The 12,064-nt window shown below is 41.5% G+C and overlaps 1 protein-coding gene across 3 annotated transcripts in view; it reads right to left on the bottom strand.

Moving 5' to 3' along the window:
- Positions 1-12,064, bottom strand: part of SLC2A5 (solute carrier family 2 member 5) — a 197,924-nt gene that overhangs the window by 154,672 nt on the left and 31,188 nt on the right. For all 3 annotated transcript variants that reach the window (XM_063943103.1, XM_063943102.1, XM_063943104.1), the window contains exon 2: positions 3,687-3,785. In XM_063943103.1, the coding sequence (XP_063799173.1) occupies positions 3,687-3,785 (99 nt within the window). The remainder of the gene's footprint in view (positions 1-3,686; positions 3,786-12,064) is intronic.

Here is a 12,064-nt window from a genome sequence, read left to right as displayed (position 1 = left end):
AGGGAACCCCGGCCAGAGGTGACTAGTTGGGGGGGTAATGCCACGGCCGCAGGGACCTACATAAATGTGTCCCCCGGCTGTGGCATTATGTCCTTGGCTAGTGGAGCCCGGTGCTGGTTTTAAAAATACGGGGGACCCCTACATCTTTTGTCCCCCGTATTTTTGGAACCAGGACCGGACTAAGAGCCCGGTGCTGGTTGTCTAAATACGGGGAACCCCTGTCCAATTTTTTCCCCAGTATTTAAACAACCAGGACTGGCTCAAAGAGCCCGAGGCTGGTTATAATTAGGAGGGGGGACCCCACGCATTTTTTTTTAACCCATTCAGACCCTTCTCCATTAAGTTAATGGAAGCCCTGGACAACAAAATTGCATTCATGTCCTCCTCCCACTCCCTTCCCAGTCCCAAACACTAATTTTATTTATTTTTTCTATAAAAATGTACACTATAAAAATGTACACTACACTACAAGTACACTACACTACAAGTATGATGAGCAGGCAGCGGGCATTGGCGGCATCGGACTGAGATAGAAATTAGTGGTGGAGGGCTGAGTCAGTTGATTGTGAGCGAGTTTGTATGCCTTTGGCGGTGGCAGCGGGTACCGGCTCAGAGGCAGTAGCGGGCATTGGCTCGGCGGAGGTAGGGGTCATCGGCAGGATTCGGCGGACATTATGGCTGCAGTGCCTCTCCAGCCACTGACCTCACCGCACGCCACTGGACCACAGTGTCCAGAGCCGGCCCTAACCAATATGATGCCCTAGGCAAGATTTTGGCTGGTGCCCCCTAGCACCGCCGCTAATTCTGCAAGAGATGCCTGGCATGAGTCAGCTGGCAGCTCTGCTAACGTCGGGCGCCTTTTGTTTATGAAAATGCATCATATTTGCTTTACTATGTGGCTAGGATGCACAAGCAGCTTCTGCTAATTAAAATGGTATGCAGCATGCCTATATTCTGTGTGAAAATGCAGCTGCATCTGTGTACGAAATGCTACATTACAGTGATTTCCAGGAATACACACAAAATATAGGCATGCCGCATATCATTTTACTCAGCAGAAGCTGCTGGTGCCCCTAAGCATACCAAATGCCCTAGGCATTTGCCTAGTTTGCCTATGCCTAAGGCCGGCGCTGACAGTGTCCACACAAGCGCGCGCGGCCCGCCTCCCACGCCGAATCACGATTTTAGCGGGACCCGCCTAGGGGACCCACTTACCTCCTCGCTGAGTGCGGCCACGCGATTCAGGAGAATTTCGGCTGGCGTGTGACTAACGAGAAGCAAACCGGAGCCTCCGCTGTAAGTACCCGGCAACCAGGGCGCGGGAGTATACATCGCCGCTGGGAGAGGTGATGGAGCTGCAGCAGGAGATGTCAGACTGACATCTAATACTCCCAGAGTCACTGTTGCAGCCCTTGAAGTCTTCATTTTTCACTTAGAAAAGCTATTCTCAGGTCTGCTGGAACAGCCCCCCTGTTGTATGCCTGCTTACTGCAAGACACCAACTACAAAACTGAGCTCCTGTGCACGGAGGCGGGGTTATAGAGGAGGCGGCGCTATGCATCTTGGGAAGAAGGTCAAAGCTTTGAGCCTGTTGGTGCCTCGGATCAAGATCCTACTCTACACCCCGATGTTATTCCCTGTGGAGCCCAGTGCACCCCACAGCAGAAAGTAGGTAATTATACTACTTAAATGACCAGCATATAATAACAACCTGTACCCTCTCCCCTTAAATCTCTGTACCAGCCTGAGATCCCCAATTGACTCTATCAGTTTGTGGCCTCCTCCTTAACACACTGTATCAGATAGTGGGCTCCGTAACACACTAGATCAGTTTTACACCTGCACAGTACATTGGCTGGCTAGTACAAAACACCAGTCTACGATCTCCTATAGCACATGTGTCCTGCCTGTGGCACCCAAATGTTCCTCCTTTCTCTGCATGCATTTGCTGATTTTCACTCAACAAGGGCTTCTCCAACCTCTTTAAGAAACTTATGTACAGTACTGTGGCACTTAAATGAGATTCAAGGAGTAGAGACAGGCCAAACTATAGTTGTTGCAAGGGTTATAACAGCTATGCAGCCTGGTGGTGAGCTGGCCAAGTGATCTGACCCACCTGCTACAAAGGCCACTCTGCTCTTCTTCCAGGCCTGGAAGCGCACATGGGGCACTACTAAGCTAGAGCATATAATATGGGGTTAACCTCTGGGGAACTTTAGAGAAGAAACAAGATATGTTTGCACATTTCAAATAGACAAGCGCTAGGTAGACGAAGATGATGCTGTAAATTAGGTTGGAATACTCTTACCACCATTATGTCGAAGCTTAATATACTGTATGCCAGTGACGCGCGGTGGGGTGAGGTAGGTGAGGCAGAGCCTTTCCTGTCATACTAACGTTTGTGCCAGAGTTTTGACTGTATAAAGTATATGAAAAATACAAATAATTTGTTTGAAATATCTTTTTTTGCATTATTCTAATCATTTTTTAGCCAAAACTCTGGAGTAAAAAGTATATGGCAGGTGAGGCAGAGCCCCCCCTGTCTATATTTTCCGCACGTCTCAGATCAAAACTCACCAAATTTCCAGGAGTTTATACTGCTGCACCTGTGTATAATTCCCACATTAACCCTTTGGCTCATATACAGTGGGGCAAAAAAGTATTTGGACAGCCACCACTGTGCTCCCAGCTCTCTTGAGGTCATTGACCAGGTCCCCCTGTGTAGTTCTGGGCTGATTCCTCACCATTCTCAAGATCATTGATACCCCACGGGGTGAGATCTTGCATGGAGCCCCAGGTTGAGGGAGATTGTCAGTGATCTTGTATTTCTTCCATTTTTTAAAAATTGCGCCAACAGTTGATCTCTTCTCACCAAGCTGCTTGCCTATTGTCGAGTAGCTCATCCCAGCCTTGAGCAGCTCTACAATTTTGTCCCTGGTGTCCTTAGACAGCTCTCTGGTCTTGGCCATGGTGGAGAGGTAGCAGTCTGACTGAGGGTGTGGACAGGTGTCTTTAATACAGATAACCAGTTCAAACAGGTGCCATTAATACAGGTAACCCATGGCGGATAGAATAGCTTCTTAAAGAAGAAGTAACAGGTCTGTGAGAGACAGAAATCTTGCTGCTTGGTAGTGTCCAAATATTTATTTTCCACAAGAATATACAAGTAAATTGTTTAAAAATCATACAATGTGATTTCCTGTTTTTTTTCTTCAGATTCTGTCTCTCATAGTTGAAGTGTACCTATAATGGAAATTACAGACCTCTCATCTTTTTAAGTGGGTCAACTTGCACAATCGGTGGCTGTCCAAATACTTTTTTGCCCCACTGTATTAGGTGTAAATCTGGTGCCAACCAGTACCTCCTGAGCCATTTACCTCACCGCACGGCCCTGCTGTATGCATCTGGATTAATGCCATGCACCTAATAAATCACCTTCTTTCAGATTTCAGTGTACATTAATAAATAGTTACTAAGCTGACATCTCTCTCGTGTGCTTTTTAACACAAACATTTTTTACTTGCAATCAGTATCACAACAGGCTTTAGCTCACTATATATTTACTAAATTATTTTTCTACGAGACATACTAGCCATTTGAGGCTGGACATGTGCCCGAAAAAATCTAAATCACATGTATGTATGAATATTATGCTCAGGACCTGCAATGCTTACTATGGTACTTACGTTAGTAGGAGAATTGACTGATGCTACGTTGTATCCATATTGGAACGATGACCCTATAGTGGCCACCAAAGTCACGAGAATGAGTGTTGCTGTCAATCGCTGTAAAACAATGGGAATAAAAATAGTGATCAGTGGTAATACAAACAGAACAACACAAGACAGAGAAAGATTGTCTCTTTGTTGGCGCACTCAAGAGAAGAAGAATAAACTTATTAGTGTTTATACTATTAGTTAAAAAATAACTTTTATTAACTTCATTTTAAAATAATGCAATTGAGAAAAATAAATAAATGTGAACAAATATGTGCAATATTCTGTGATAATGAATAAAAAACTGTTACACAATGCTTAATTTTTGTTTTTATAATAAAAGACTATTACGCAATGCTTGATTTTCGTTAATTTACTTGGATGTATGTTCTAAATCCTGAGTGAGTTAATGGTAATTACATGTGGGTTGAGGTTATATTATATAGCATTTTCCCAGGTTAATTCTGGATATAAATGGTCAATTTTCATAATTCTGTAATTCCTGAATTCCCCACTGATTTTGTGTGATTAAGTTTACCCACTTTGTGGTCCTCTTTGTCATACAAATGAAATATTTGCATTCACTCACATGTGGATGAAGGAGAGTTGGAGTTATGGGTAATAATCCTATCTGATCAAATATTGATTGCTCCTAAGGTTTATTAAAAATTATTCAAATCTCTGTCCATAATTTAGTGCAATCAATAAGCAGCAGTCTATGATACAGACTCAAGATTTGGCAATGTATCCCATCTGTGTCTATCATATATTCATCAAACTCAGGGTGTATATCTCGATAGTGAGCTCTATAATTGGCAATGTTCAAATAATCAAAAAAATCAAAAAAATATAGTTTTAGGGCTGCAATAGATATAGAGCTTACATTAGATTCCCAATCGGATTATATCTAGGGAACATTCTATACCATGCCGTTTACCTATTAATGAGTGGTCCCTGTGCATATAACACTGTGAGTAATATCCCACTGTTATTAGTGGGAGTGCATTCTGGATGCTATTGAAGGTCATTCATGTCTCTATCTGTAATTGAATACAATCCTAGTCACCAGTCTGTGATACAGACTTTATGCTAAACAATATGCACCCTCTGTGTCGGAATTATATTCTTTAAACACGGCGTGTATATCAGGCTACAAGCTTCGTGGTTAACAATGTTAATGCAATCGTAGACACCAGTCCGTGATACAGACTTTATCAGTGTGCTCCCTCTGTGTTAGAGTTATATTCATTGGACACAATGTATGAATTTAGGCTGTTGGCTCCGTGATTAGCTATGTTAACCCGATCAGGAATTAATAGCTGGAACTACAGTGGATATACAGCTTGTCCAAAAATGACATTTAGATTATATCAGGGAAACAATCCATATCATTATTATTTCTCATGATAGGTAAATGTTGTACCAGGGTGCTATTTATCGGCCAATTTGTATAACAGTACTGCCGATCTGAGTATTCCTGGTTATACGGGAATCAATATGTCCCGTGCTGTATATCAATTGATGAGAGGTTCCTGTGTTTTTAAATCACTGTGAGCCGTAACCCTTTATTGCTGGTGAATGGAAGCTCTGTAAAAAAGGCTTGATGCCTAATATGAGGGTCATATAGTGTGATAGAATAATCGAATAAGCATGGAATTTTTAACCCACACCGGTGACAGATAAATGGTATAGATCCTATGATATATTCAAATGGGGTTAATTCATGCCTGGTATGTATATTCAGATAGAGACGCCTTTACACCAATTAGTGTTTGAACCAGATAGATTGAATCAGCTAATCACCGTGGCATGCATTCGATACTCCTAAGATGCTCCCTAGATTCTATGACTATAACTGCACTATTCTATCTGTAGTATATTCCTACTTAACATTGCCATTTGTTCTATAACTTGAGACTGCACTGATGGGTATACATTGATATCATCCCTGCTTAACATTGCCTATCTGTAATTGCTAACTCCTTTGCTCTCCTCCATTATCCTATACTTGAATCAAATCATTGTCTTTAGTGTAAACAGTTAGATGAGCTTGTTAGCAACGCTCAGAAACGCCGACGTGCACGTTTCGCAATTGCTTTCACTAGGCGAAAAAAACATTTTTTTCGCCTAGTGAAAGCAATTGCGAAACGTGCACGTCGGCGTTTCTGAGCGTTGCTAACAAGCTCATCTAACTGTTTACACTAAAGACAATGATTTGATTCAAGTATAGGATAATGGAGGAGAGCAAAGGAGTTAGCAATTACAGATAGGCAATGTTAAGCAGGGATGATATCAATGTATACCCATCAGTGCAGTCTCAAGTTATAGAACAAATGGCAATGTTAAGTAGGAATATACTACAGATAGAATAGTGCAGTTATAGTCATAGAATCTAGGGAGCATCTTAGGAGTATCGAATGCATGCCACGGTGATTAGCTGATTCAATCTATCTGGTTCAAACACTAATTGGTGTAAAGGCGTCTCTATCTGAATATACATACCAGGCATGAATTAACCCCATTTGAATATATCATAGGATCTATACCATTTATCTGTCACCGGTGTGGGTTAAAAATTCCATGCTTATTCGATTATTCTATCACACTATATGACCCTCATATTAGGCATCAAGCCTTTTTTACAGAGCTTCCATTCACCAGCAATAAAGGGTTATGGCTCACAGTGATTTAAAAACACAGGAACCTCTCATCAATTGATATACAGCACGGGACATATTGATTCCCGTATAACCAGGAATACTCAGATCGGCAGTACTGTTATACAAATTGGCCGATAAATAGCACCCTGGTACAACATTTACCTATCATGAGAAATAATAATGATATGGATTGTTTCCCTGATATAATCTAAATGTCATTTTTGGACAAGCTGTATATCCACTGTAGTTCCAGCTATTAATTCCTGATCGGGTTAACATAGCTAATCACGGAGCCAACAGCCTAAATTCATACATTGTGTCCAATGAATATAACTCTAACACAGAGGGAGCACACTGATAAAGTCTGTATCACGGACTGGTGTCTACGATTGCATTAACATTGTTAACCACGAAGCTTGTAGCCTGATATACACGCCGTGTTTAAAGAATATAATTCCGACACAGAGGGTGCATATTGTTTAGCATAAAGTCTGTATCACAGACTGGTGACTAGGATTGTATTCAATTACAGATAGAGACATGAATGACCTTCAATAGCATCCAGAATGCACTCCCACTAATAACAGTGGGATATTACTCACAGTGTTATATGCACAGGGACCACTCATTAATAGGTAAACGGCATGGTATAGAATGTTCCCTAGATATAATCCGATTGGGAATCTAATGTAAGCTCTATATCTATTGCAGCCCTAAAACTATATTTTTTTGATTATTTGAACATTGCCAATTATAGAGCTCACTATCGAGATATACACCCTGAGTTTGATGAATATATGATAGACACAGATGGGATACATTGCCAAATCTTGAGTCTGTATCATAGACTGCTGCTTATTGATTGCACTAAATTATGGACAGAGATTTGAATAATTTTTAATAAACCTTAGGAGCAATCAATATTTGATCAGATAGGATTATTACCCATAACTCCAACTCTCCTTCATCCACATGTGAGTGAATGCAAATATTTCATTTGTATGACAAAGAGGACCACAAAGTGGGTAAACTTAATCACACAAAATCAGTGGGGAATTCAGGAATTACAGAATTATGAAAATTGACCATTTATATCCAGAATTAACCTAGGAAAATGCTATATAATATAACCTCAACCCACATGTAATTACCATTAACTCACTCACGATTTAGAACATACATCCAAGTAAATTAACGAAAATCAAGCATTGCGTAATAGTCTTTTATTATAAAAACAAAAATTAAGCATTGTGTAACAGTTTTTTATTCATTATCACAGAATATTGCACATATTTGTTCACATTTATTTATTTTTCTCAATTGCATTATTTTAAAATGAAGTTAATAAAAGTTATTTTTTAACTAATAGTATAAACACTAATAAGTTTATTCTTCTTCTCTTGAGTGCGCCAACAAAGAGACAATCTTTCTCTGTCTTGTGTTGTTCTGTATCCTATTGTCTATGGCGGCACCCCCTATGATGAATGATGATTTATTCCTTGTAATCATATAATTAGGGGAAATTTTGATTATAAATTAGTCGAAATCATTCTAGTGCAGAGGACATCCCCGTTCCCCATCCCCTTGTATATCAGTAATACAAACAGAACAATGATCCCAATATTCACAGCTTTAATGCATCATTAGAGCTGGACTACAGTACATGACATTAAACATATGCAGCTGCCAGCCCAGATGGGATTAAAAATGGTTTATTTATTAAGTTTGCCTCTGCTCAATAACTGACACATACGCTGTGACTGCTATGGGGTCGGAGAAGTTGTGTTTCACCTTTGTTTCTATGGGGTCTATTTACTAAGCCTCAGGTTGAGATAAAGTGGACAGAGATAAAGTACCAGCCAATTACCTACTAACTGTAATTTTTCAAACCCAACCTGTGACATGGTAGTTAGGAGCTGATTGGCTGGTACCTTATCTCGGCCACTTTATCTCCATCCAATGCTTAGTAAATAGACCCCTATATATTCAAAAAGGCAATATACTATTTCTTTTGAAGAAATGTAATAAATATCTGATGTTAACCATTTATTTTTATTGAAAAAAAAAATAGAAAACATCAAATATACAGATACAAATACGCAGATTCCATTGCTTCCAATACATTAAATACTGAGCCACCAAGACTGGATATCAAATAACATAGGATGTCGATCAAGCATATAATATTCAACCAATTTTCATATATAAAGCAAAAGAGAGAAGAAGAGAAAAGGGAAAAAAAGAAGAAAAGGGGAAGAAAAAAGAGAAAGCGGATGGGGAAGGAAGGGGGGGGGGGGGGTGGAGAGCACCATGAGAGACCAGATTAACTGCCCAATATCTTATAATCACATAAAACACATTTTACAAACACCTGAGTTTGGTAATTTCTACCTGAGTTGACCCATTCACAGATTTCAAATATAGCCACAAACAAATGAGCCCTCTAAAATATAAACCATAAAGAAGGTTCTCATGTTCATGGAGAAACATCTGATGAACCAGACATACAGCTCCTAACTGTCATCTGTTTGTAAAATGACAGTTGGGAGCTGATGGGCTGGAGCACCATTTATCATACACAACGAGTTTTATCATTCACAAGTTTTATCATTCATTGATAAATAGGTCCCTAAGTTCCACATTGGACTATGACGGAAATTGATAAAGGACATATTATGAGAAGTGAAGGAGGTGTGACCAGTGCTGTGTTGGTGTGGACAGTACCATGTGGGCATGTATACCCCCTACACTATCAGCCCAAATGTCACACTATATACTTCAAAGTATTTTGTGAAGAAAATAGAAATACTATTTTAATACTTAAGATTTATGGCCAATTGTGTGGCCCACTAGGCTGCTAGTCGTCATGCTGTTATGATGATGGGCCTATTTTTATGCGTAGACCTGGAGCTGGAGGTGTTGTCCCACCCGCCCCATTGCCAATCTGCCCTGGACATGTGTGCTTTGGATTAACCATTTAAAGTTGCATCAACACCTAAAGTGGGAAGACTTCCGGTTCCGGCATGGGAGAGTGAGCAGCTTCTCCTCGCGGCTCCGCTCTCAACACTGACCCCTTACCGCAAACACGCTGTCAGCATCGGGGAAACACCGCTCCCGGTCCCCTCGACGGACAGAGGAGACTATGGAGAAATTTTTAGCGTCACCAGCCGCCCCGAAGACGCTCCTTCCGCCACAGCCACCGAGACAGGAGAAGCGCAGGGGGGAACACAACATGGCGCCGGACGCCGATACAGCCCCTGGAACTCCGGTCAGTAAAAAACCCATTGCAGCGGCGGCTAGCACGGGGGACTCTAAATCTAGTATACCTACACACTCCTCTGCACATGAGGACATGGTACTGGCGTTGCAGGAGGCAATGGCGCCATTATTGCAAAAAGCTGTGGTGGACATAACAACACAGATAAAAAACTTGGCTGGCAGGATGACTGAAGCTGAGCAGCGCATTAGTGACAACACTGACAATGTAACAGGGCTACAGAAAACTATCTCCGCTCTGGTTCTAGATAATAAACGTCTATCAGAGAAGATAGATAGCATCGAAAACAGAACCAGAAGAAATAATTTAAGAATCATTGGCCTGCCTGAAACACTTAAAGGGGCCGCCTTAGAGCACTTTGTCCATACTACACTCCCCGCTCTGTTAAAGATAGACAGGGACTGTGCTGACATGGTGATTGAAAGAGTGCACCGTTTGGGAGATCTGGCCAGAGACTCTTCTCAACGTCCAAGAGTGGTGATCTTTAAGACATTGAACTATCTGCATACATTGGCGATTTGGAAGGCGTCCCGCAAATATAACCCTATTTTATGGGAAGGGCATTCTCTACGTATTTTCCAAGACTTTTCTGTCGAGCTATCGAGACTGCGACGTGCCTTTTCCCCAATCTGTTCCATGCTTGCTAAATCTAACCGAAGATTCATGATGCTATTCCCGGCGCGCCTACGCATCTACACTGGTGCGGAATTTTCCGAGTTTACCACACCTGCTGACGCGGAGGCATTTCTCAAAGAGGAAGCTGAGGGGAGAAATAATATGGATCTGTCCCAGGCCCCAGATGACTGAGTCAAGTCAGGCTGCATTTGTCTATAAGGGGCGATAACGAGAAATCAAACAAACCAACAAACAAACTGTCCCCTGAGTAATAACGCACCAGTAAAATTTACTGCTCATATGCTGACACATTATTGTTCCTTTACGTTGTTATCTAAAGCAATATGTTGTATCCCTGAGTTTCAATGTGCTTAAGTCCGTGCCCTGAGTAGATAGGGACAAATGGTTAGTAGTTACAAGGGGTGGTGTTCTGAGCGGAGACCGAGCCGTAGGGTCTTATTTTCATTGTCGTTACTACAGAATTCAGCCCTCGGAGCACTGGCTGCACGAGGCCTGGATTCCCACTGGAAGTCTAAGTGGAAGATGAATAGTTGCTGCTCATGGTGGCTTGTATCTGTTTTTCTTATGTTCTTTATCGGTTTATATGTTTTTATTTTTAATGTCTGCTTGTCCCTCATGTGTGATCCCTCCCCATCCCTTCCTAGACTAGGTTTAAAAGTGCTGGTGTTTAGAGTGATGATTCCCTACCTGTGTTATGATGTCTCTTAAGGTTGGGTCTCTTAATGTACGGGGTATACACACTCCTGCCAAAAGGCGGCGTCTCTTGACATATTTAAATAAACATATGATAGATGTAATCTGCCTGCAAGAAACACATCTACAGCCCGAAGAGGTTAAAAAATTGAACATGATGGGCTGGGGAGTATTGGGTTCTTCATCCTATAATAATAAATCACGGGGTGTGGTGATATTAGCTAAGAAATCCCTAAATATTAATGTGTCTAATATGGATTCTGATACGGAGGGCAGGGTTTTAATAGTGAAGCTAGATTTCCGAGGTGTGGTCTTTCATATATGCAATATCTATGCACCAAATGTATATAGCAAAACCTTCTTCACCTCCCTGATAGCAAGATTGCATGTTTTGGATCCTGCCACATTGGTAGTCTGCGGTGACTTTAACTTACTCTCATCTTCCTTCCTGGACAGGACTCCCCCTCCGAAACGAGAAATGACACTGCCTAAAATTGGTATACCTTTTTTTCTTAAGACACTTAACTTAATAGACACTTGGAGGGCTACGCACCCTATAGAGAGGGAATATTCATGCCTCTCTCTGACTCATAACACGTGGTCAAGAATTGATTATATCCTGGTAGCGGAACAGTTTTTTCCGAGAATAGAATCGGTGGAAATGGAGCCCCCTGTTGTAGCGGATCATGGTTTGGTTCACATGGTGGTGAGTTTTGGAAAGACGGGGAGCTCTGTTCCCACTTGGAGATTCCCTTCCCACTTAGTGCAATCTCAATATCTGAAGTCTCAACTGGAGACTTGGTGGGGGGAGTATCTGAGTGAGAATGAGGCATATGCGAGTTCCAATCCCACAGTCTTCTGGCAGGCTGCCAAGACTGTAATTAGGGGTAAATTGATTGCCTATGTGTCTTCCCTTAAAAAACAACGTAATGCCTCCTACCTAGAACTGCAAGCTAATCTATCTAATGCCTTTCAGACCTATAAATTATCCCCTTCCCCAGAACATAAAACTTCCTACCTATCAGCCAAATTGCATTTCAGTGAATTATTACAAAAAAGTGGTGATCACCACCACTTTCAAG

Source organism: Pseudophryne corroboree, chromosome 10, assembly GCF_028390025.1.
Source record: "Pseudophryne corroboree isolate aPseCor3 chromosome 10, aPseCor3.hap2, whole genome shotgun sequence".
Classification (NCBI taxonomy): Eukaryota; Metazoa; Chordata; class Amphibia; order Anura; family Myobatrachidae; genus Pseudophryne; species Pseudophryne corroboree.
The sequence above is the reverse complement of the archived record's forward strand: the minus strand, read 5'-3'. Positions and strand labels throughout refer to the sequence as shown.